General features: G+C 53.0%; 1 protein-coding gene across 3 annotated transcripts in view; it reads left to right on the top strand.

Annotated features, from left to right (window-relative positions):
• LOC135242284 (cytosolic carboxypeptidase 4-like) overlaps positions 1-26,436 on the top strand; it is a 193,227-nt gene that overhangs the window by 136,722 nt on the left and 30,069 nt on the right. For all 3 annotated transcript variants that reach the window (XM_064313294.1, XM_064313293.1, XM_064313295.1), the window contains 3 exons: positions 21,544-21,673; positions 23,446-23,577; positions 24,593-24,769. In XM_064313294.1, coding sequence (XP_064169364.1) covers positions 21,544-21,673; positions 23,446-23,577; positions 24,593-24,769 — 439 coding nt within the window. The remainder of the gene's footprint in view (positions 1-21,543; positions 21,674-23,445; positions 23,578-24,592; positions 24,770-26,436) is intronic.

Below are 26,436 nucleotides of genomic sequence, written 5' to 3'. Positions count from 1 at the left end.
CCTGGTTGCCAGGGTTATTGACAGAAGTTTTGTTTTGTTGGACCCGGAGGGAAAGGTGATGACTCGCTTCCGTTTGAGACGCTGCACTTTCAGTGTCCGTCTTTGACCGTTAGACTCCCAGTGAGAACATTTAAATAATAAGAATATCCAGTTTGTTGTTCGTATATTTTACGTTCTCTGGCCAGTCATTACTGTGCCAGTGACTCTCTCTATGAACCTCTGCCTGTGATCTCTGCCTCTGCCTGTATTCATAAGAGTGCATTCATAACACATTATTGTGTATTTAGCCTGCATTCTCACTGTTAACATACATAAACCAAGGCTACTCATCCTTCTGTGTCACTGTCATCCTCTAATATGGAGAAGTGAGCAGGCCATTATAATCTCAGGACGGTATGGATTACAGCCATATCTAAAACATAGTCTCACATAGCCTGGCTTTGAAGAGTTTAGAAGTGATTGCATTGCTGTAATAATAATGTAATAATAATAACAGCAGCTTCACAGGTTAGCATGGGCCCTGTAGCTTGCGTGGGTCGCTGTGAGTGGGGCACCTGCTGAAGTAAAGGGGAACTGCATTAATGCTGCTGTGAGCCCACTGGCAGTAAGTACTGACAGGTAACCGCCGCTATCTCGCGCCGGCGCTGTGAAATCTCATGCCGGTCCAGGTGTGGAACAACTAAGGACAGATCGCCATTTACACAGTGACCCCACGGATCCAGGAAACCGTGCGTCGAGCGGACGTGCGGGGCGAGGGGAGGGAGGGGCCGGGCGAGTGTGGCGGCTGGGGGGTGGTGGGGGGGGGGGTGTTATCCTGTAGCCCGAGCGTGAAAGCCTGTGAGAGAGGGTAATCTTGTTATGGCCGCGCACCGCCGTTATCTCTTATTTATTATTTTACGCGCCACGCGGAGACAGAGCCGCCCGAGCCTCCCAGCGTCTCGGCATGGCACCGTCTCGCAGAGCCAATGGAGATGCGGCTCCCCGAGGGGTTTCTCCCGCCTCCCGCGGACTCCCCGCTTTAAAAATTTTTTTTTATTTTTTGCGTCGAGCGAAAGCTTTGACTGCCCTGCCTAAGGCGTGGTTTTGGCAGGGGGGCGGAGGGGGGTGGAACAGGCCACTGGCCGGGGACACCTGTTGCTGGCAGATTGCGGTTGTCGGGTTCCATGAAATTCTGTGTTGTTCTGTGTTCCTTGTTCATGTTCCCTGTTCATGTTCCCTGTTCATCTCTGCTGCTGAACGCTGGAGGTTACTTATTGTGTTATCGCATGCATTCATCGTCGTAAAGCTCTTAGTGACGGTGTAGGACGAAATTCAACTCATCCTATTAATCCAATATGTTGAATGCGTCCCCTGTGTATTATTATGCTATAATGATGTCTGTCAGTCTGTGTGTGCCTGTGTGTTTCTCTGTTTTTGTTTGTGTATTCTGTGTGTGTGTGTTTGTGTGTGTGCGCGCCTGTGCGCATGTGTGTAAAAAGAATATAATACACATAGTACTGTGTGGGTGTAAGATTCATAGCAAGAAACATGAATTTCTTCTTTTTATTTTACCATTTTGTATTTGCCAAGATTTTTATTTATTTTTTTCAAATTTATTATTCTTTTTATAGGGCTTTTCACAGGGACGCTGTCACAAACATGCTTTACAGGAAAACAGAAAATAGGAAAATTCAGAAATTTTCCGAGCCCGAACCCCCCTCAAAAAAGCCAGCGCGTAAAGTAAAAAACCGAGTCTCAGGTGACCCCCCTCGACAAGTCCCCGGCACTGTTGTGCTCCGTGTTTTTTAACTGTGTAGGAAATATCGGTCCCCGCGTGGGACAAATAGCTGAGATTTGTGTGTGTGTGTGCGGGTTTGCGGGGACTCTGCCCATGGCAGTAGGTAAATAGGCTCTCAGTAGCTGTGTTTCTTTTCTGACACATGCTGGAGGGGATTTCAATAACCCGGCGCTGCCGCTGCCGCCTCCTCTGTCCCTCATGCCTGTGACAAACTGCACATTGTTCCTGTCAATGGGAGAGACTGGCTACAGTCCCCCCCCTTTCCCTCTGTGTATGTCTCTGTCTGTCTCTGTCTACCTCTCTCTCTCTCTCTCCCTCCTCTATCCCTCTCTCTCTTTCTCTCTATCTCCCTCTCTCTCTTTCTCTCTCTCTGCCTCTCTCTGTCTCTCAATCCCTCTCTCTCTCCCCCCTCTCTCCCTCTCTCTCCCTCTCTCTCTCTGCCTCTCTCTGTCTCTCTCCTCTCTTTCTCTCCCCCCTCTCCAGCGATTCACCCATTCACACGTGCATGCACACACACAGATATATACATGCATCCACTCACCCATTCACGCACATGCACAGTCACACGCGCACCCTCTCGCACACATGCCACACACACTCTGTCGCAGAGAGGCCGTACTGCTGACACAGGAGGAACGGTCCGGCTCCTCTCTTTTGGCCAGCGAATATGGAGCACTTGCACTTTCGGCTGGACGCCGTCCAGTCGGACCGCGGCGGACCAGCCAGGAGGAACGATGCGTTTACTCTCCTGAAGGAGCTAATTGCTCTTTTGCAGAAATTCACTATTTTTTCTCTTTCGTCACACCTCAACATTTACATTCGACATCATTTTCCTTTTGCAGAGTCAAGTTTTATTTGAGGTTCATTAAATTAATTGCCTCTTGCCCCCCCATTGGATTGCTGTTGCGTTAGTCCAAAGGCTTTTTTCTTATATCCAGGTGTATATTCCCCCCCCCCCCCCCAGCTGAAAGGCCATATGCTCTCTCCCTCATCTGATCAAAAAAGAACCAGGAGGAGCCGACCTCGTCCCGGACCCTTTCCGCGCCTGTGGGGGTGTTCACGCGGGCTCGTTCGCTTGCGCGACGCGACCAGACGCTTTTCGCTTTGAGCCTCTCTAACGAAGTCGTTTGAAGCGCCGCGTTTTCTCCGATGCTCCTCCCGTCAGTCGCCGTCAACGGAGTGCGCACTCCTCCGCCCCCGGTTTAAACACTCCCTTCGTTTCGCGAGCGCGTCCTTTTTTTTCCACGTCCGTCGCTCGCGGAAAACGATTCGGACGAACCGTTTCGCCGTTTCGTGTCGCCGTGGGAAGGGGGCGGAAAAATAAAAAGGGGGCGTCTTTCGCGTCTCTGCACACACGCGAGCTCTCGCCTAGACCGCCGATGCAAATGCGATGCCGGAGGGTTCCGAGGGTTTTTTTTGGGGGGCGAAACGGAATAAAATAAGAACAACGCGCTTAAAAACCGGCGGAAGGAGCGGGGGGTCGACCCCGAGCCGTGTGAAAGCAGTTCTGTGATGCATTGGGCCGGCCCGCCGTGCGACAGTGACGCATCGCGAAGCCCCGCGCCGGCGGACGGAGACGGGCGCGTGATGAATGGCGCGGTCCGTCAAGGAGCATCTGTTATTCATCATTTGGCGGGGGCCGCCGCTGACCGCGGACAGGCCCCCCCCCGCCCAACCCCACCCCCCCAGGCCTCAGCGCGGACCCCGGTACCAACGAACCGCTTTTAGCTGCCGCCAGAAACCGGCGGAGCCCCGCCTCGCCACCGGTCTCACGAACGCCACCGCACGCGCGTACGCCCCTCAGCTCCGGGTCAGTACGCCCGCTTTATTAAAACCAGGCACCACCGCGGAACGCCGTCTGTGCTCTCTCTCATGAAACACGCTCTGTTTGCCCACACAGGTACGCCGTATAGCCTCGTTTTTAATTTGAAGGGTTTTAAAGAATGTTTTCCATTATTATTATTATTTTTTTCGCCGTCTCGGTGCGCGTCCGTTTACATTGTTTACCGATGATGTTTTCTCTCTGGCGCTGCGAGGGGAGAAGAAAAACTTCTGCGTCAGACGACTGGATCCGTTAAGTAGAAAATGAAGTCGGGGAAAAAAAAGAACTTATTCTGGAAACATTATTTCTTTTCTTTTTTTCTGACCAGGATAAGCGGGTACAGATAATGGATGGATGTTTTCTTTTTATTCGGAAGAATAGGCTACAGGGTTTTACAGAGCGTTCCTTCCCTTCTTAGTCTTCCAAACAGATTTCATTTTTGTTACACAAGGTCAAATATATTAAACCAAAACCACCCGGCGAGGGGTCCTTTCCAACAGATGACTGAGGGCTCTCTGCCCCCCCCCCCCCCGATAACTGCCCCCCCCTCCCCCGTGCCCCGTGAAGCATTGTTTTATTGTGTTTTTCCCGGTACATTTTAATTGAGTGAGGCGAGGCTGAATGACAGCTGTCTACGAGGGCACGCTAGCGCGCGTTTCGGTGCGGAGCCGGCCGACAGGCCGAACGTCCGTCACGCCTCCTTGGTCAGACGTTCCCCACCTGGAACCCCGCGCATCGGAGATGGGCCCCGCCCAGACGAGCGGAGCCCCGAACGCGGCCCCCGCTCTCAATCCGGCCGCCGGCCGCGACGCGCGCGCTCATCCGGGGCACCGCGCTCGGCTGCTTCCGTTGAGCAGGAAGTTGGTTTAAAAGCGCAGAGCGCTGCGTGCGTGCTCTTCCTGTTTCCCCTCAGAACAAAGAGAAAACGTGCGGGCGGGGGGGGAATAAACGAGGAAGCCATCGGAGATGAGCGACGCGAGCGGCGGTCAGGTGGGGACGGACGCGGCGGCTGATTGGAGGCGGCGTTAGTAATGGCGCTGTTTAGCGGGGACGCGGTTTTATGTGCGATTTTATGTCCCCTCCCGAGGGCTCTGAGCTAAGATGTCATAAACATTCTGAAATGAAGAAGCTCAGCAGCCCAGAGAAAGCCGTTTTTAAGGCCAGACGCTTATCTTGTTGACCCGTCGGCTTCTTTACAGCGAAGCCGGGCCACGCGAAGCAGCGGCGTCTGTAGACTGGGCTGAGTCTCAGCTCCCGCGTGCCTCCCTCCCTCGCTGGCTTCTCTGCTTCAGGTCGTGGTTGGAATTTGGTAACGGGGTTTCCAGTGCTACATTATGGCAGTCACTGCCCTTAAATGGGTAAATGAATTCCCAGAAAATGTGTAATATTAGTAACATTTCCACTTCAATAGCAGGGCAATAGAACTTTGAGTTTTTGAGGAATATGGAGCTGAGTATCTAGTGCATGTAAAGAATCTGTGGTAACACCAGCAAAGGTCCAATATTTACCTCAGCATTTACATCATCACCATAGAGTTTTCCCCACCAGGTCTTCTGCGTCTCTTTCCTTGAGCACATACATACACAGAGCAGCCCAGAGAAAGCCCTTAATATAGTTGCAAAAAGAACGATTTAACCAAGCTCAGCGAAAGTACCCCCCCCCCCCCCCCACGCGTCCTTCACGCTCTCCGCACCCCGCTCTGCTCCGTGTCAGATAAGCGCCACGCTGCCGAATTAGAGGGGAAAATGAGATGTCTCGCTCCGGCAGGGAGAAGCCGCGAGCGGGCGCGGCCCGTGCGCGGCGATAATCGGCGATAAGCCGTCGGCCAGGTAACGGATTCCCCCCCTCCCCCCCACCCCCCCCGCGCAATGAGCCGCGTTGTGCAGGTGGAGCCGGAGATTGAAAGGACGGCTCGCTGTCTAGGTCCGTAAAAAAGTATTATTTCACTTTCTCAGTGGTCTAGACAGTTGTTGTGCGTAATGAAGGGCATTTTTCATACTTACTAAAAGATACTGATGGACCTGCTGGCTTCACAATGAAGGATATGGGGGCCATTCAGCCATCGCAGTTAAAGCAAGAAAATACGCTTGAAGCAAGGCCAAAAGCTGCTCGTACATCGATGTTATGTTTGTAAGATTGGAAATGTGTACACATTAATTTTATGGCGCTCGTTCACAATGATCAACATTAATATCACTTTTTATATCGTGCGGGTAATTATTTCCTTCTTCCCTCCTTAGCTTCCCGAAGGACACCGCATAAAAACACCAGCGTAATAATCATAACCGACAACCGCTCACAAAAAAAAAATGCTACCTGTTTTGCATTCTCAAAAACAAGTAGGTCACAAGCGGTATGTTGATGTCATAAAACAGGGGTGTCTAACTCCAGTCCTGGAGGGCCGCAGTATCTGCTGGTTTCCTGGAGTTGACTGGAGTTCGGCACCTCTGTCATAAAGTATGTTGCTGTTTATTAGTGAGTTGGTTCTTGCCGTGTCGTAAAGATCAGCGAGGGAACACTGAAAGGTAGCAGCGGTCTGTGGCCGCAGAGGCAGCTCCTGGTCGCTCATCTCAACCCAAACTGCCTCTGGCATCGCTAATGTGTAAATGTGTATGCATTTCATTGTACAAAAGAAGATGTCGGTTGCTTTTCGTTGTGTAGCTCCTTCTGGAACTCCCAGCTCACTGATTTAAAATGGGTGCTGGTACAGAGGGAGAGGGGCGTTTCCACAGGTGCGTTGCGGTCTGCCCATCTCCGATTGGCCAGCCTTTCTGTGCCCTCTGTGAGCCCCGCCCCTCCAGCGACGGAGCCCTGGCGTCATGTTTCCTGCACCGTTCTTCTTTTCCCCGCGACCCGTCGTCAGCTGCAGTTTCCACGGCAACAAGCCCTCTGCGCCCCCACCCCAGCTCCGTGCTCTTAATTAAAAACCCCCTCGCAGCAGCGCCACCGCAGACTCCTGCTTTCCCCAAAGACAGAGCAGGTAAAGGATCAAGGCGGCCCTGTCGCCCGCTCCAGCCAGCTTACCGGAGCCTTCCTGGGGCTCCCTCCGTCCGTGGGTGACTCACCACAGCCCGCAGGCGCTGTTCCGAAAGGCCTTCCTTTCCTGCATCATCATCATCCGGAGCAGAGACAGGGTTTCAGACCAGCAGCACACCACGGGGGAACTGCTCTCCCATAGGCGGAACAGACTCAATTTCCTGTGGGCGGGACTGATGACACCATTTCCTGTGGATGAGAGAGGTTCGACGAGGCGGCAGTCTCCCCCCCCCCCCCCCCCTTCCCCCATTAACTTCCCCCCCCAGGGCTCTGTCACGGCTCGTACAGAGAAGACGTCTCCCTCGAACCCCGTCGGCTCCCTCCGTTCCAGAACTTTTCATGCAGTCTGACAATTGTGGCAGTGGAGCCGGCTCCGTCGTCAAGCTCGTCCCTTCGGTGGGACGCAACTCATTTCCTGTGGGCTAGATGAACCTCATATCCTGTGGGCGGCGTTTTTCCCCCCCCGGTGAAGCGTTGGATGATTTCCTTGGAAGTATTTCCGCCGCATTTACGCTTTGACAATAAAGCCCGTCTATCTATAGGGTCCAGAGGGTCAGAGGGTCTATCTATAGGGTCCAGAGGGTCAGAGGGTCTATCTATAGGGTCCAGAGGGTCAGAGGGTCTATCTATAGGGTCCAGAGGGTCAGAGGGTCTATCTATAGGGTCCAGAGGGTCAGAGGGTCTATCTATAGGGTCCAGAGGGTCAGAGGGTCTATCTATAGGGTCCAGAGGGTCAGAGGGTCTATCTATAGGGTCCAGAGGGTCTGCTCGCCGAGCTTAGGCTTCCTCCTGAATGACAGCGCCATGTAATGAACCGATAGCGCCGAGCGTCACCGCCGCGCCGCGCCTTTATTTAGTCAGATTCACGTCTTCTCAGCGCGTTCCTCCCGCCGGTGGCGCCGCGCCGTCTTTTCCACCGGTTTAATTCAGCGCGGCGTCCGCGGGCGATCTTAAATGCCGGCGTCAGGCAGCGGCGGGGGCTGCTTGCGTGTACCGCGGTTTTCTCTTCTTGCTCGTCCGACCGGGGTTTTGCCTCGACACTTCCGCGACCGCAAAGTCATCCAGGCGTTTGTGTCGATTTAGAGAGGAGAATAATGCTGTAAAATCGCCCTTGTATTTTGCATGGGGGGGCCATTTTACGCTTAATTAGCCTCGTTTCCGATCGCCAGGTGTACCGCGCTCTGGCGTTAGCGCCGTGCCACCCGCTCCTGCACTCCAGCCGTACCTTCAGGCTACGCGGTAGCGCTGGAGCGCCAGTGCCAATTAGAGAGGCTGGCGGCTCTTGGTAACTTGAGTGCGCCGTGTGAGCTGCCAGGAGGACAGCGGGAAATTTAGGACCTTTCCTGACCAATTACACGGCCGAGGTCAGCCCCGGCCCTCCTCTCCGATGAGTGGGCGAAGGAAAGGAAGAAGTCGATGCGTTTCCGATTCTGATGCGGCGAGAGAGGAATTAGAGTGAGATGAGGATTCACGCCTCGTCATGCTCTCGTGTTCCTCAGGAACTGGCGGCCCCCGGCCCGGCCCGGCGCGGCACACAGAAGACGTCTCACTCACACGCTGTCTGGGGAGGGGCGGGGTGGGGGGGGTTGGGGGCACCCCCAAAAATCCTTACAGTACTCGGCAGCCAGGGCTGAGCAGAGTGGCTTTTTCGGGCTTTTGTTTTCCTCCAGTACCGCTTCCCAAACGCTAACGATCGCTACCGTGTTTTGAAATAATTAGCCTTTAATCATTGTCAAGGTCGAAAGAACCGAAAAAAAGGTACTATACAGAGAGAGAGAGAGAGGGGAGCGCAAACTGCCGCAGCCTGGGTCTTATCGGCGCTGCAGTTACGCCTTTATGGAGCCCTGTTTTACAAGGGAGCTCGTGGAACACCGGAGGCTCAGTGTGGAAATGAACTGGAGGACAACGAACCGTAAACCAGAATCAAATGAATCTCATCCTAGGGCTTCTGCCATGCGTCTCGTGGCTGATGAATTATTCATGAAGCTAGTTAGTCATCCCATATACATTTTAAAGCCCTGCATTGGGCTGCAATGTAAATAGCTGTTGGGCTGGAGCATGAAATGGAAACGATGTTTTGCCCGTGAGGAAGGTCAGAGTTGGCACTGGTCCAGCTCTTCCATCTGGGCTCTTCTTTCTAGCCCTGGCAGTAATACTTATATCTAGGTTTATCCCTGTTTTATTACTTTATTTAATATTTCCTTCTTTTTCCTTATGAGAGGATTAACTTCCTGGTTTCCCCTGTGAGGGTTTGTTTCCTGGTTTCTCCTGTGAGGGTTAGTCTCCTGGTTTCCCCTGTGAGGGTTTGTTTCCTGGTTTTCCCCTGCGATGGTTAGTTTCCTGGTTTCTCCTGTGAGGGTTCGTTTCCTGGTTTCCCCTGTGAGGGTTTGTTTCCTGGTTTTCCCCTGTGATGGTTAGTTTCCTGGTTTCTCCTGTGATGGTTAGTTTCCTGGTTTTCCCCTGTGATGGTTAGTTTCCTGGTTTTCCCTGTGAGGGTTTGTTTCCTGGTTTTCCCCTGTGATGGTTAGTTTCCTGGTTTCTCCTGTGAGGGTTAGTTTCCTGGTTTTCCCTGTGAGGGTTAGTTTCCTGGTTTCTCCTGTGATGGTTAGTTTCCTGGTTTCTCCTGTGATGGTTAGTTTCCTCTTTCCCCCAGTGAGGGTAGTTTCCTGGCTGCACAGCGTGAGGCTGGCAGGTGGTGTTTAGGCCCGTCTCACATGCTGCTGGGCTGCTCTAAGACCCGCACTCCGGGGTCCTGCCCCTGCCCTTATCAGAGAGAGAGCGAGAGAGAGACAGAGTCTGAGCAGGAGGGAGAGAGATAGGGGGAAGAAAGGGGCCAGCTTCTCTCTCTGCTGACCGCGCAGGTGCTCAGGAGCAGCGATCCATTTCGGATCAGCGTCTTTGCAGAAGGCGCGGGGGCGGGGCATTAAAAAAAGACTTTGGCGCTTAACAAGCAGCAGAGACGGAAAGTGAAATGTGCCTCGCGCGCTTGTGAAGTCCCGCGGAACCGCGGCGCTCGGGGTCCTGAGCCGGATTTATTCGCGGAAGTCCATCTCGGCGTGTCTGTCTGCGCCGTGCGAGCGGGCGAGCGGGGGTAGGGGTAGGGGCGAGTGACTGTCGGAGGCAGATAATGCCCCCCCCCCCCGTGGGCCGAGCGCTCTTATCTGCTGCTCGGCTTGTCAGCGTGAGCCTCCGCGCTGGGGGCACACGGGAGCCGCGCCGGCTCAAAGCCAGGCCGCCATGCGGGACGCGGCTTCCCAGAGGGTCTAATAGGGGAATTTCGGCTTTAATTCCTTCTGTTAAAACTCTGCAGCGTCTATGGTACAGCTCTACCGGTGATATTCCAACTTGTGCTGTTTTTCATCTATGGTATTCCTCCACCAGTGATATTCCACTAATTATTTTCAGGTGGAAAAGGTGACCTTGTGCAGGAACAGACTTGGCCCACTGCAGCATGCTGCGATGATCTTTCCTCATTGTCTCTTTTTTGTTTGTTTTTTCTTTAAATAAAACATAAAAAATAAAACATTTTGACGGGAGTGCAGGTCACCAACCTGCTGCTATTGGCTAGATCCATGCTTTGAAATCTTCTTCCTTGGATCTCAGTCATCCATGAGTATGGTTACTGTTGTGCTGTTAAGAAGGTGACGTCGCCCCCTAGAGTCGGAGTAAGAGAGCATTTAAATCCCTTCATACTTAATGGAGCTTAACTCATGGGCAGTATGATCTCTGGAAGTCATTTCAGCAGTGAGTCTCTCTGACTGTATTCTGATCCGGCATTCTAAAATGGAGCGGTTATTGAATGTCCATGATAGCGCTCTTTAGTAAAAGCTTTGGAGCCACTGCCTGGGTTGTCCAGGATCTTAGCTTGGCATTGGGTGTGTGTGTGTGTGTGTGTGTGTTGGGGGGGGGGGGGGTGAGGGCTGCCTCCCCCCTCTCTCTTTGAGTGGCGTTATGGCACTCCAAATGGACAGCGGGCCTTTCTGGGATGGGGGGGGGGGTGGGTGGAGATCACTTGCAGTGGCCGGAAGGCAGCTGATGAGCACTGGATGAAATAAAACGCTTTGCTAGCGAGAATGCTAATTCGGCCCGACTCCCGCCCAGCGACCGTATGAGGGGCTTAGGGGGCTGGTTGTGGGGGGGGGGGGGGTCATGAATCGCCCCTACCGACTGCACCGTGCTCAAAGCACTCTCTCTGATCTTAATTGTAGCGGATGAATCGTTTAGCATATTTTAAAACATCTTGCATAGGAGTAATTTCCCCGGTATCGGTTGACCTTGCCTTCGGAAAGAAAGGAAGGTAGAGGGAAAAAAACGCAGACAGAAACAGAAACATAAATGAATAAACGGAGCAACCAGACACCACTTATTCTCCAGGGGTTCCGTAATAACTTTTGAAGCCCTGGAATCCGCTGGCTTCGCATAATTGCTTAAAGGTAGAACGGGAGATGAAACAAACGGGCAGTGAGGCTATCCGTACACATTCTAGTTCTTCTGATAACAGGGTCGGATGGAAACCTGAAGCACGAAGCAGTGCATTGTGGGATGCTGGCCGGCAGCTATCGCTTCAGTGGGTCGTGCGGTGGGGACGCGTTCTCCTCTGACAGCCAGCGAACCGCCACGGGCGCCCGCTCGTTCCGAGGCGGGTCAGAGAGGAAGTGGGGGCCTCTCTTCTGAAACGAGTCCAGCTGATCCCGCACTCTCTCTCTCTCTCTCTCCCTCTCTCTCTCTCTCTCTCTCTTCTCTCTCTCTCTCTCTCTCTCTCCTCTCTCCTCTCTCTCTCTCTCTCTCCTCCTGCTACGCGAGTACTCACGTCTCTCTTTTTTTTCTACCCTGCTACTCTCTCTTCTATCTTTGTCTCTCTACGACTCCGCTGAGGCGAGAGCAGGTATTACGACGGAGCGACGACATTCTAGTCGAGTTGAGAGAGAGGAGGAAGAGGAGCAGAATAGAAGTGAGAATATATATATCAGAGTACAGAATATGCCTCCCGTTCCACTGCACTGTCACACACTGGCACGTTGAGACACGGTCCCAGTGTGTGTGTGTGTGTGTGTGAGAGAGAGAGAGAGAGAGAGAATATAATATATATCAGAGTACAGAATATGCCTCCCATTCCACTGCACTGTCACACACTGGCACGTTGAGACACGGTCCCAGTGTGTGTGCGTGCGTGTGTGTGTGTGAGAGAGAATATAATGTATATCAGAGTACAGAATGTGCCTCCCATTGCGCTGCGCTGTCACACACTGGCACTCTGACACGCGCTCCCTTTTGCTGTTCCTGGGCAGCGTGTGATCCTGAGTTTGAGGCTCTCAGGTGTGCGTGCCAGGTAGGCCCTGGCGCGGGAGACGCCATCGCGCGCTTCTCTTGTTCTCGCTCGGTTGTGATCTCCGCGACGCGCTCGTGGCAGGGGGAGGCAGGGCCCGCCCGTACCCAGCAGGCTGTCGTCTGCGGGCGAAGGCTCTCTTCCTTTCCCTCGTGTTCGCTTTTCTCCCTGCTGGTTTTTTTTTTTTTGTTTGCTTTATTTGGTTCGAGCTCATTGTAGCCATCTGTAACCGATATGGCGGGAAAGAGGCGTTCTGCCACCAGGAGGCGACGGAAAGAATCACTTTAATCAAAGATACTGAGTGTGTGCTTTCCAGTGTTATATATCAAATATCAAATTACTGAAATGACTTGTCTTTCTAGAAGGGGGGTGGCTTACAGAAGTGTGCTCCTTATCAGTCCTCCAGAAGAAAGCAGACTGTTTACTGCGCTGACAGGGAGTCAGCAAGTATGATAGACAGTGCTCAGCTGCAAAACATCCGATTGGATCAGCATTATGTAAAACTTAGGTTCTCCATAATACAGTGTAATCCTGTTTTTCGTATGGTTGGAAAGCCGATGTCATGGGGAACAAGATGGTGTCTCAGCTACAAATGTTAACCCAGTGTGATATGCGTACAGAGATAGCACAAGAAAGATCATTGATGGGTACAGTTTTGTCGTGATTGTGTCTTTATTTGAGGACTTGGTGTTTTGCTTTGATCTTTTTGTATATAAGGGGAAATTTACAGTGGTTTGGGGAGACTCATCACCACGTCCCATACGTATAGCCATTTCACCACTCACATTTGCACCACTATGTATTGTCATTCTTACTGAACACACTGAACAATAAACCTCACTCGTTGTAACTTGGCATTCCTCTTAACACTGCATACCTAGCAGTTAAAGGTCTTAACACACACATAAAACTCAGGATATCTGCACCCTGTAGTCACTCGCCTATGCACTAGTGCCGTAGCGGGATACACAATTGTGTTTATGCAGGCTACGCAAGCCAAAGACATGTCGACATCTACCAAGTTAGACCGCGATCCGTACAGAGAGATACTGCTGGCGGACAGCAGTCTCCTCCGTCTTTGCACAACCGTCAGCACAGAGGAAATGTTAGAAGACTATTTTGGAGTCAGATAATCAAGATAACGTTAAATTAATTCCGTTCCAGGAGCACCGGTTAAGACCACACGCGTTCCTTCGCCACTCAGACACTTCCGCTGTCTGGTTTGCAGAGCGGTGACCTTGACGTGATGAGTTTCTGTTCCTTGCTGTTGGTGACCTCGACACTCCATTTGGTTTATCTGATGGGTTTCTTACTGGAGGTAGAGGGGGAGACTGCACCACAGATCGGTTACCCTAACATTGCTGTTATTGTAACGGTGGTCATGATAAGTTTCTATTTTAATTGAAATTTGATGAAAACCATTGTGTTATCTTAAAATGAAGGCCTTTTAGATATCAGGCACCAATGCCTTTAACTTATTCTTAGAATTTTTATGTGATTATATTCTCCAAGTAATTCCGAGAGCAGAAAGGTTTGTCTGTAACAGAGTCCATTACTGCAAAAATTGTTTTAGGATATGGGTTGCTTTTTCATTCTGTTCATTCTCTGTGTCGCCGGTACAACTCGATGCGAAAAGTGCCATCCAGATTTCATTTTCATCTGGAGACACGACCAGCGTAAAAAAAGAAAGACATAAAAAAGCGCCACAAAATGCGAACTCTGTTCGGCAAGCAAAATAAGCTGCTAATAGCTACAATACAATTTAAAAGACGATACAAACAATCCTCAGAAGTGCAACCCCCGTCCCCCTGCCAAACGCACCCACTCGGAGTCAGCCACCAGAAATACATTCTCAACCTGCGAGAAGCACCGAGGTACGGCTTTAAAATGGCCGCTCACAAAAACGGCTAATTGTAATTTAGCATCGGCGTCGACACAGAGAACGTAATTGATCTTATTCACAGGAAGGTCACGGCAGCCTGGCGGTCTCCCCGCACGGCAGAGGCAGCCTGGCGGTCTCCCTGCGCGGCAGAGGCAGCCTGGCGGTCTCCCCGCGCGGCAGAGGCAGCCTGACGGTCTCCTCGCGCGGCAGAGGCAGCCTGATGGTCTCCTCGCGCGGCAGAGGCAGCCTGATGGTCTCCTCGCGCGCCAGAGGCAGCCTGACGGTCTCTCCGCGGGGCAGAGGCAGCCTGACGGTCTCTCCGCGGGGCAGAGGCAGCCTGGCGGTCTCCCCGCACGGCAGAGGCAGCCTGGCGGTCTCCCCGCATGGCAGAAGCAGCCTGACGGTCTCTCCCCGCATGGCAGAGGCGGCCTCTCAGCCACATCAGCATGCCGGGCCGCACGCCGGCGGTAAACCAGGCGCGGTCAGGAGCGCGCGTGCCGCGTCTCGTCGAGCCCCGGGATCAAACAGGTGTCAGGTGCCGAGGATTTTGCAAATGGTGCCGAAACGGAGCCTGGCAGAAGTGACAAATCACCGGTAATCTGCGGGAGAGTGTTTCTTAGAGGAGAACAGAGAGAATATTAACACCGTGGTGGACCCTATGAGAGCTGTTACCCCCCCACCCCTCCGCCCCTCCCTCCCCACCGCCCACCCCCTCCTCGCCCCACAGATTCGGAGATCTGACAGAAACGGCGCTCGGCGCCGACGCGGTTCTTGCATTCCTCCCTCTCGGATTTCCCCTCCTTTTCTTCGTCGCCCTCGGTTTCGGGGAAACGGGGAGAGAGGGAAAACGACGTCTCCGTTCGCCGCGCGCCCGTTCCGGAGTCTCTCTAATGCGAGCGAGCGAGAAATGAGCATCCGTGCCAGCGGATCTTAACGGAAGCGAACGGGATCAAAGCGCAGAGGGGACGGTCCGTTTCAGACGCGACGCGCGCGGGCGTGTTTCTTGCTGCGAGCGGCGGCTAATGAGAATCGCCGCGCTCTGTTTGTGATCGAGGCCCGTGTCTGTTTAGAGCACGCCGCCGCCGCGTGGCTCCGGTCCAAGCGGCTCTTTTCTTAAACGCCGTTTCATTTCTGCTTTCAGCTGTGCAGAGCTGCTGTTTACTGAGCTGCGTTTCCGTCCTGACAAAGAAGGCGGGAAAGCACATTGAAATTGAGTTCAGGATTTAAAGAAGCACATTTAAATGGCGAGAGAGAGAGGCAGCGAGAGAGGGAGAGAGAGGGAGAGAGAGAGAGAAAGAGAGAGAGCGGGAGAGGAACAGAGGATTGCATTTAGTGCCGTGCAAAGCCGCCCCATCAAAATGGCTCTCTCTTTGTCTCTCTTCTCTGAAAGGAGCTTTGATCCCTGAGTTGTGCTCAGGTAGAGCGCTGCGTGCAGAGAGAGCTGACAGAGAGAGCCGTGAGCGCGTGCGACCGTACCGCCACACACCAGCTTTCCCCCGCTCGCCGTCTAACAGAGCAGGAAATGATGCGTGCGCGCGGACGCGCCGAGGCACGGACACCGCAGATGTGCTCGCACGCACGTGCGTGCGAAGGAGGCTGCCCTTCCGGGAATTTCCGTTTCATCTGCCGTTTGTCCTGGGAAAGCCTGAGACCTCCCCCTCGGCATCCCCAGCGTTTGGGCGAGCGTGATCCACGCTCAGAATTTTGAGTGACTCTGCATGGAGATCAGATGAGTTTCACCCACTTCAGCCTGGATTTGGAGCTGCAATTGTAATCAGCAATCAAAAACCGCGTCTTCTTGCTCTCAACGGACAATTGTGCGGTGACGTGTTCGGCTGTTGTGCCGCTGGCGTTAAAGGTCACCCTCCGCTTGTCTTTTTGCATTATCCTCTGAACTTACATTTCACCCTGACCCCACTCCTTTGTGTATTTATTTTATCAATGTTTTTTGGCATTTTTGTGGATCTTACGCGACGACGGCTTCTGTCACTCCGAGCCGAACGAGGGCGTCGGAGGCCGTCGTCCCCGCGCCACGCTCTCAGCCGGAGCGACGGATTATCGCCGCCCCTGCCGAACGAGGCGAAGCATCACGCCAGCGTCGTCTTTAATTAGACAGAAAGGGACCCGCCTCCCCGCCAGCGCACACAACTACGGCTGGGTAAACACGCGGGCTATTTTTAAACCGCCCAGAGACACGCGTCAGACCGCGGTTCCTCCTGGGGGGGGGTTAGCGCTCGCGTGGCGGAGAAAGGCTTCTCTTTCCCTAAAAGGGCCCCCCCCCCCCCCCCCGCGGTCTCCGTTCCGAACTGTCTCTGGATGAGTGCCCGGCCGTAACCGTCGGTCACGTGACCGAGACTCTTACAGGCCGCTCCGTGGCTGCCCCTGAGCCGCTGGTGTCTTAGCGCTCACTGGGTTATTTCCTTTGTTTTCGCCACCATCAAAACTGAAAGAGAAAGTGTGTGTAAATACATCAAAAACCAAGTGCGATACAGCAGCGCGGATTCTCCGCCGCGCCTCGGGTTGCCAGATTGGTACTCCTGACGCGTGCCGTCTCGTTAAGCGCCGCCCGTTGCAGAAAGCCAGTCCGGCGATGGAGATGTGCGGGGGGGGAACCGGGGCGTGACCCCATTAGGCCAGGCCAGGAAAGCTATTCTGTCTCTGTGTCCGGCCGCCGTCGGGTGGGGGGTGGGGGGGGGGAAGGGGGGGAATTGAACTGCCTGCCAGCGCCGTGCAATCAATCAGCAGGTGGACCGCTCAGCCCACGGAAGGACGAGAAGTGGGCGTCGAGTTCGCCGGGCTCAGACAGCCGAACAAATACGTTTTCGATAATTCCAAAATCCCGTCGCCCCCGAAAGTCAGAGACCCGCCCCCCGACACCGGTTTATCCCCGCGGCTGGAGCGCCAGCCCTAATGGGAAAGGGATCGAGGTGTTTGTCAGCAGGACTGAGCGCCGGCGCGTTATCAAACGGAAGCGTCAAGCGCGCGGGTTCGTTTCCGTGGAAACCTCGGGGGAACGGCCGGCTCGGGGGGCTCGGGGGCTCGACGGGATTCCGCGGGAGCGAATTTGGCATTCCGGTACGGTCGCCCCGCGCTGCCGGGCCGATCGGCGGCGGGGGAAGATCGGAGTGCCCTTTTCTCCTCGTTACGCGGCGTGGTGTTCCGCCGTGTTCCCACGGTAACGGCTTTGAGCGGTGTGAAATGAGCAGGCTCCGCTGCGGCTGGCCGACGCTCCCTCGACGCGGCCGGCCGGCTTCTTATCGATCCCTCCCGGCCCGCCCCTTTAAAGCTCATTTTTAAAGGGCGGTAACCGCCGCCCTGGGACCACCCAGATTTGGGACGGCGCGCTGGGAAGTGCCGACGGACGCCCCCTTTGGGCTGCGTCTGGTCCCGCGGAGACACCGGCGCGTTTCGTGCTGAGACTGCCCTGTTGCACGGCGACGCTGAGAGAGTGCCCTTTCACCTCTCTGAGACGATGCAGCTGTGACACTGTGAGACTGCCTCAGTGTCCTCAACTGACACATCACTGCTGTATCCATGTGAGACCGTGCAGCTGTACTGCACTGACTATAATGACATAGCACTGCTGTACGTCGAGGCAGAATGGTTGTACTGCAGTGAGACTATGCTGCTGTACCACATTGAGTCAGCTTTGCTGTGCTGCAGTGAGACTGCACTGCTGTACCATACTGAGTCAGCTTTGCTGTGCTGCAGTGAGACTATGCTGCTGTACCACACTGTGCTGAAGTGAGACTGTGCTGCTGAACCACACTGTGCTGAAGTGAGACTGCACTGCTGTGCCATGCTGAGTCACCTTTGCTGTGCTGCAGTGAGACTGCACTGCTGTACCATACTGAGTCAGCTTTGCTGTACTGAAGTGAGACTGCGCTGCTGTACCATGCTGAGTCAGCTTTGCTGTGCTGCAGTGAGACCGCACTGCTGTACCATACTGAGTCAGCTTTGCTGTGCTGCAGTGAGACCGCACTGCTGTACCACATTGAGTCAGCTTTGCTGTGCTGCAGTGAGACTGCACTGCTGTACCACATTGAGTCAGCTTTGCTGTGCTGCAGTGAGACTGCACTGCTGTACCATGCTGAGTCAGCTTTGCTGTACTGAAGTGAGACTGCACTGCTGTACCACACTGAGTCAGCTTTGCTGTACTGAAGTGAGACTGCACTGCTGTACCACATTGAGTCAGCTTTGCTGTACTGAAGTGAGACTGCACTTCTGTACCATGCTGAGTCAGCTTTGCTGTACTGAAGTGAGACTGCACTTCTGTACCATGCTGAGTCAGCTTTGCTGTGCTGCAGTGAGACTCCGCTGCTGTAGCGTGAGACCGCGCCCCTGCACCACGCTGGACCGCTCCGCTCTGCAGCGAGGCCTGCCGCTCCCGCCCCTCCTGGCTGTCCGCACGCGAGCAGACTCCAGGCCAGCAGATCAAAAATCCCCAGGAACGAGGAGTGCTGTTTACAACCTGGCCTCCCTGTTCGCTCATTACACTCTGAGAGGCCAGAGGGAAACCACCCAGCCACTGCACCAGCTGTCCATATGCATGCAAAACACTTGGCTTTGGCGGTTTGGCTACACCTACGGGATGCCCAGCCCTGCTCGCCTGTTTTAGCCAGTTTTTATGTGCTGTAAACAACAACAAAAAAACTCCCATCTTCCTGGATGTCACTCTTAAATGATATTGTGGCTCAGGCGTCAAATGCATGTCAGATCGTGAGGTAAAGCCATAATTTGCTGTTGCTGATGTTGCTGTATATCGCTGTGTGTGCATTCACTGAGCTACAGATGCTGTGCTTTGGGGACTCTTTATTTCATTGGCTTCTTCTTCGCCAGTTTATTTTCTGTTGATTTATCATTAAAAGGCTGGAAATGAGGCCAGAACTGGCTCCTTTCTCTGATGCTGGTATTGCCCTTGAGGAAAATGTGAACGCAATCCCACGCACACATGCACACGTGTGCGCACGTACACACACACCCTCTTATGATCCCGGACCCTGGATGTGAGGTTAAGGAGCTGAGTCATATAAACCCCTGGATGTGAGGATAAGGAGCTGAGTCATATGAACCCCTGAATGTGAGGGAGGAGCTGAGTCATATGAACCCTGGATGTGAGGATTAGGAGCTGAGTCATATGAACCCCTGAATGTGAGGATTAGGAGCTGAGTCATATGAACCTGGCCCCTGGATGTGATGAAGGAGCTGAGTTGTATGAACCCTGGATGTAGGCTTGGGCTGAGTCATATGCATCCCCTGATGGGTTAGAGCTGAGTCATATGACCTGCCTGGCATGTGCTGAGAGCTGAGTGATGACCCCTGAATGTGAGGGAGCAGCTGAGTCATATGAACCCGGCCGAGCGCCTGTGTGTCTCTCGGCAGTCAGGAGGCTGCCATGCCCCCCTGGCTCCCTCACCAGAGCCTGGCAGCGCAGCATGGCACAGAAGCGCCAGCCAGCAGGCATCATCTCCCCCATCCTCACGCCAGTGCGCTCTTCAACTCAGCAGCTTCAGTTCCTGTTTTTTTTGGCCATGAGACTCCATGCTTCCAGGGATCAGCGCTGTTCTGTGCCAGCACTGGAGCCCACACCACACCAGCTCCCTCTAAGACTGGAGCCCACACCACACCAGCTCCCTCTAGACTGAGCCACCACACCAGCTCCTAAGACTGAGCCCACACCACACCAGCTCCCTCTAAGACTGGAGCCCACACCACACCAGCTCCCTCTAAGACTGGAGCCCACACCACACCAGCTCCCTCTAAGACTGGAGCCCACACCACACCAGCTCCCTCTAAGACTGGAGCCCACACACACCAGCTCCTCTAAGACTGAGCCCACACCACACCAGCTCCCTCTAAGACTGGAGCCCACACCACACCAGCTCCCTCTAAGACTGGAGCCCACACCACACCAGCTCCCTCTAAGACTGGAGCCCACACCACACCAGCTCCCTCTAAGACTGGAGCCCACACCACACCAGCTCCCTCTAAGACTGGAGCCCACACCACACCAGCTCCCTCTAAGACTGTAGCCCACACCACACCAGCTCCCTCTAAGACTGAGCCCACACCACACCAGCTCCTCTAGACTGAGCCCACACCACACCAGCTCCCTCTGTGAGCGTCCAGTGACAATATTCCGCTGGCTTGAGCTCTTAGTGGCACCCCACGATTTAAGAAAACGCGCATTAAGTACTACGCAATGAACGAGTTTATGGAGCCGGTCTGAGGGGGCGGCCCTACCTGCCAGTGTGCTGCGGGAAAAGATGTTTCCGGAAGAAGCGATGCGTTTGATGTAGCGCGAGGACGGAGAAGAGGGTGTTTGTTTTCGGTTTTTATGCTGTTTGACGACTCCTTCGGCGCATTCTTGTCGGGCGTAATCTAGGCTGTAGGGTGTAATCTGGGTAAATGGGGATAGATTAGCCTGCCATCGGTTTGTTTGCGGTGCTGAATGGTGTTCCGGCGGATGACGGAAATGCAATTTCCTGTCAGGAGAAGAATCGTTCTGTCGACGTGTGTCTGGAAGCCAAACTCGGTGCGGCTCTGAACCGTTGTCAGAAAGCTTTCAGGAAACATTGCTACCAAGAACAAAATTGTGCTTAAAATTCTTTAAACCAAAAAAGATATGCATTACACTGGTGCCATTTGCAGCAAGGCTTTCTAGATCATCAAATATTTACCGGGCGCTGGGGTTGAGCCCGGGTTGGATCCGCCCTCCGCTCAGCCGAGAAAAATGTGCATGAAGACGACCCAGCTGTGAACCACCCTCCGTAGAATACGTCCCCTGTCCTCTCCAGTCCCACGGAGTGTGATTTGCTTGTCTGTTCTGATCTTTTTGGCCATTAACAACCGCAGATGTGTGCGTGTGCGTGTGTGTGTATGTGTGTGTATGTGTGCTTGTGTGTGTGTGTGCTTGTGTGCGTGCGTGTGTCTGCACATGTGCATGTGTGTGTGTCTTACCCTCTTTTGTAACTCTTCTTTTATCACATCACTGGTGTTTTCTGTTTAGAATGAAGGCCGGGGATTCAGTCTGATCCAGAGAGCAGCCTTAAGGGAAAGCACGGGCGGAATGCACACATGCACGCGGGCTCACTCGCACAAACAGAGCTGCGCCAGATTAATCTGCTTCTGTGGAACAAACAAAGTTGTTTTTTCCCCTTCAGGAGCCTCGCTAGCTTTGATTGAGTCCAGGGGTCACTTTATTGTAATACAGAGCCTGATTAATCTGGGAGTGTTTGTTTTGTTTTGATTGGATGGTGCAGTATTTTAGTGAAGTTAGTGATTTTATTGAATTCAGGGGCTGGTAGTTTCTTGGTAATTTTCTTAGTTAAACTTCTTTTTTCCCCCCTATGAAGTTTTAAAAGTCTAAAAGCCTTTTGGGATTCAACCTGTGTGTGTGTACACGTGTGTGTGCGTGCGCGTGCATGCGTGTGTGTGGTGTGCGTGGGTACAGTGTGTGTGTGTTGCGTGTAGTGTGGCGTGCGTGCTGTGTGTGTTGTGCGCGTGTTGTGTGTGTGTGCGCGCGGTGTGTGTGTTGTGTGGCGTGCGTGCGTGGCGTGTGGGTGCGTGTGCTTGTGTGAGCGTGTGTGTGTGTGTGCGCGCGTGTGTGTGTTTGCGTGTGTGTGTGTTCGTGTGCGTCTGTGTGCACATTTCCAGGGGTCTTTCTTCAGGACTCTTTCCTCTCCTGCTCTCTGTCCCAGGCTCCGCTGCTCCCTGAATGGGGAGGACCTGAACAGGCAGTGGATCAGGCCTGACCCCGCCCTCAGCCCCACCATATTCCACTGCAAGGGCCTCCTCTACTACCTCCAAAGCTTGGGCCGCACCCCTCTGGTAAGCCACCTGCAACACTGCTTACCCCATTACATCTCAGAAAGGGGCTGATGGGAGTTGGGGTCTGGAACACTTCAGAACCCTTTAACACAGAGCATGATGGGGTCCCATAATTCTCTGTGTGAATGGATTCTAATGTTCCGCCTTTTGAATGCGACCCCGTTTTCCACCAGTAAGCCAATGCTTCATTTTGTAATTTAGTGAGGAAAGGAAAGCTTTGGTCCCCCATTTCAGCATTTTAGACTATTGTTATATGCCTGGAAAATCAACCTGAATCAGTGCACTAAATATCCACCTGTGCTGTTAAAATGCTTGATGATGGTGTGTCGACTGCAATTTACAAGGGTGTCTACTAAGCAAATGAGGTTGTGTTTCACTCCTGTCATTGGCTATGACATATGTCACATTGAATTACTTTTTTGGGTGGAAAGTTTAGGTCCCATTCCTAAACAAGAGAAGTAAAGTCATTTTGGCACGCAAAGCTAAGACTGCCACATTCATGAGACTCATTTAGAGGCTTATCAAGGGAGCAGTGATGTCATTTTTATTTTAAGATTCATAAAAATGCTTTTAGCGCCAAAGGATTGGTTACTGTGTTTTTTTTGTTTTTTTTTAAATATATGTCTCTGAAATGCCATGCGCTGTGACTGAGTAGGGGAATGAGAAGCCATGCTACGCTACGGTACGAACCCTAGCGGAAAGGCACGCTGCGAACGTCTGTTTAATCAGTGTTTTGACATGCCCAAAGAGGAGCGCGCGCGTTTGTCAAGTCGTAATGGCTTGATGCAATTAGCCAGACGTATGAACGAGTCGAACCGTAATTCATTTGTTGCGTTAATTGCGGCGTACCTGCGCAGTTACGCCGGCGGAGCGGTGCCGTCGCCGGACTTCGAGTGTAATCGCGTAGCAAATGTTGGGAATTAAACATAATTAACGTTTCAGTCTTTTCATTCTTCTTTTGTAAAAAAACGGAAAGTCTTGACGCGGCCCGTCGCGCGGAGAATCCAATTAGCGTCACCTTCCGGCGAGCTGCCCTTGTTATTAGGGCTTCTGTAAATACGCGGTCTCTCGTAATCTCCAAAAAAAAAAAAAAAAAAGAAAACCACGACACTTTCCTTTCCCGGCTGAGAGATTAATTAGCCTGCAGTTTAAGAGCTCTTCATTCGACGCCAGACGTCCTTTCTGCGGTCCGACGCTTTGAGAAGGGCCCCGCTGTAGCGTGTGAAGCCTGAGCCGTGCCATTAGTCAGCTACTGTACGAGCGGAGAGCCTGCAGCGGCTGCAGGGTTCCTCTAGTTACTGCTGTAATGGCTTCGCTCAATGAAGGGAGCAGATGCATGCTGGGTATCTGCTGCTGATATGCTAATTGTTGGTTTGTTCGGTTAACTTTACTCACACTGATTATGAGTGGGCCTTGAGAGCCTCCTGGGTGATGTCACACTTTTGTGTACTTGCGACCAGCAGTGATGTTCCTGACTTTTGTGAGTCACTGCGGATATAAAAGCATCTGCGAAATGGTTGTAAAGGTAATGTAGCTTAATGTAGGTGCGCGACTCGATCGATTTGGCCTGGCGCTGTCGTAGCACAACGGGGCCCGCAGAGCGTGAAATAGCCATTGGTTCCTACATGAGTGCACCGAGCGTGCCTGAGCACGCAGGCGACATGGCGGTTAGTGGAGAGGAATTGGGGATGGGGGGGAGGTTGGGGGAGGTTGGGGGGGGGGGGGATTCTGAAAAATGAAAAGGTCTGAGAGAGGCCGTTGCTCTCCCGAAGGTGTTCTGCGACTACCACGGCCACTCTCGGAAGAAGAACGTCTTCCTGTACGGCTGCAGCGTGAAGGAGACTCTCTGGCAGGCGGGGTCTACGGTCAACACCTCCGCGCTGAAGGAGGATCCCGGACACAGGGTAACTGACTAGCCAAAACACTGGCCTCCAGCCAAAACACAGGCCTCCAGCCAAAACACAGGGCTCCAGCCAAAACACAGGCCTCCAGTCAAAACACAGGGCTCCAGCCAAAACACAGGCCTCCAGCCAAAACACAGGCCTCCAGCCAAAACACAGGCCTCCAGCCAAACACAGGCTCGTCCGTCCAGAAACGGCAAAACAGGCTCCAGCCAAAACAAGCTCCGCAACCAGGGCTCAGAAACACAGGCTCGTCAGAGAAACCTGACTCGAACACATGTTAAGCCCAGCACCACAGCATTCTGGTTTTAAATCTGCATTGACAAAATCTTTACTGCATACACAACACCTCCTGCGGACACCCCTGGTTGAATATCCCTTCATAATCCTTTGGTGCAGCATTCATTTCTGGTCATGTACTGTTGATCTGGCTTAAATAATGGCACTCGGTTGTTATAAAGGGCATTGCTAAGGTATGGGATACCTCCAGCGACTAAATAATACAGTTAACCAGTCAGCTGAAACAGTTAGCCACATCACACTGTAATCAGCCAGCCAATATATATATATATCAAAGTGTCAATTTCCCCTGCACTTGCCTACGTGCATTTAAAGTAACAACACTGCAGTGACTCATAGGAATATTGAAGCTTAATGCAAAAGTATGTGGGAGTGTATTCTTGGAAGGTTGTGGTCCAAATGATGAATTGTAGCTTAATTGTTATTTAAGTGCTCAACTTAACTAATCATCGCATTACATTAGTCAGTTTGGCCACTCCCCTCAGCCATGGAGCTGTTTCACACTCCAATGAAGGATCTCCAGTTCCTTCTGCAGGGTACCGGCTGAATTTAGGAATGCTGTGTGCACCTGCATTCTGATTGCTGCAGGGGGAAACATTAAAAGCCTGCAGAGTTTCCGTTAGAACATTCAGCTTCCCGCGCATAGGGTCAATCTTGAAAACGATAGCATAATGTGTGGGTTTAAACATTTCCATGTTTGTGTTATTTCGCCCGGAAGACCATCCCGAAAACGCTGGACCGGATCGCCCCGGCGTTCTCCTTCAACAGCTGCAGCTACCTGGTGGAGAAGTCGCGCGCGTCGACGGCGCGGGTGGTGGTGTGGCGCGAGATGGGCGTGATGCGCAGCTACACGATGGAGAGCACCTACAACGGCTGCGACCAGGGCGTCTACAAGGTACCGGAGACGATGGGCTGTGAGGCTTCGAGGGTTCAAGGCACTGTCCGCAAACCACTCACACGGACCACGATGACAGTCCGTGCTAACGTACCATGACGACAGTCCGTGCTAAAAGACCGCAACGGCAGTCCATTCGAACAGACCGGAGTGACTCTCTGTGCTAATACTCCACAATGAAAATCCATGCTAACAGACCACAGCTGCTCAAACATTCCCCACAGTCATGCTGGCGTTTCTGGAGCCGGTTCAGCCTTGAGCTGCCTCGCAAAGCTCCTTATAAATGCGGACGAGGCTGTAGCAGCGCTGAGAAGCCGCGCGGAGCTCTTTATAAATGTAGCAGCCGCTGTAGCACAGAGCCGGAGAGCTGTCCAAAGCCCAACAGGAACCGCGCGAATCAGGACGGTTGGCAGCGCAACAGGACTTTAGTTCTGCATTATTAATTGCGTTTATATAAGATGCTGAATTTTGAAATGCCATGTTTTAGGGATGGTGCGGATCCAGGCTGCGTGGGGGGAGTGGGGGTGCGGGGGGGGGATCTGTGAGCGTGCAGATGGGCTTCGTGCTCAGCGATGAATCTGATATACGGCCAAATAAGAAAGATAAGGAGAAGCACGAAAGAAGAGAAACAGTGCTGTCCCCCTCCCCTCACATGTGAAACCTGCCCTTCCCTATTTGTTTGCCCATTTGTTTGGTTTTGTGAAAGGTTGGTATTTTTCTCTCTTTCTTTCTCGTGTAGTCTCCCTTTCTTCCCTCCTCCCCAAATCCCTCCTTCTCTGTTTGTGTCCTCTGTCTAATGAGGCCGCCAGAGTGCAGTCCAGCGTGCCCCTCTGGTTCCCTGTTACACTCTCCCGTAATATAGATCATTCCCACTGAACACTGGCGCTAATTACCTCGCACCCGGGTTATTCCCTCTTCCCCGTGCAGTGGTTCATTTCGTTTTCACAGAAACCCTCTTTTTTTCGTCGCGACAGCGAAGCGAACATTAAACTGACCCTGCGGGCAATTCAGGCTGTCAGACGACGTGCTTAGCAAGAAAACAATCTCGACCTTTCGTCGCATGGTGGTGCCCTCCAATGGGGGAGCCTTGGTTGTACCAACGCTGTTCCGCAAACATGGACGCTTCAGGCAGTATATATATATTGCCATTTCTCGTGTACTTTAACCGGTTATTCTTTGGTGGCCAATCACGTGAGCGATGCAAGCTCTTCCAATGCATTTAGCATTTGAGAGGCTTTCGACTGCTCGGTCCATGCTGGAGTTTACTATCCCTTGATCCAGGGAGCTCGTGGTTTTCCGGGCCAGCTGGCTTACATAATTAGATCTGATTGCGCCGTTAATGGAAAGCTGATCTGTATATTCGAGTGGAGACGCAGTGTCCGCGATGCGGAACGGCTAACCGGCTACGGGGAGACCTGATATGCTACTTCAGACACGTCGGCTCAGAGCCGGCGCGGACTTGCCGGATCAGAACACCGTGGGTTTGATTAACGGGGGCCGCCCGCGACCAGGTGGGTGGCCAGATGTTGGGTGCGCGCACTTTCGGGTTCCTTTGATTAAAAAGGTCTGGGCTAATCTTCTCACGCTGTGTCAGGGGCCTGACAGACCAGCGAGCCGCGCGGGGCGGTCCAATCGCCCGCTCCCCGGCTCTAATCTGCCCGGCGTCT

This window comes from Anguilla rostrata, chromosome 16, assembly GCF_018555375.3.
Source record: "Anguilla rostrata isolate EN2019 chromosome 16, ASM1855537v3, whole genome shotgun sequence".
NCBI lineage: Eukaryota > Metazoa > Chordata > Actinopteri > Anguilliformes > Anguillidae > Anguilla > Anguilla rostrata.
This window is presented reverse-complemented; position numbering and strand designations above follow the sequence as displayed.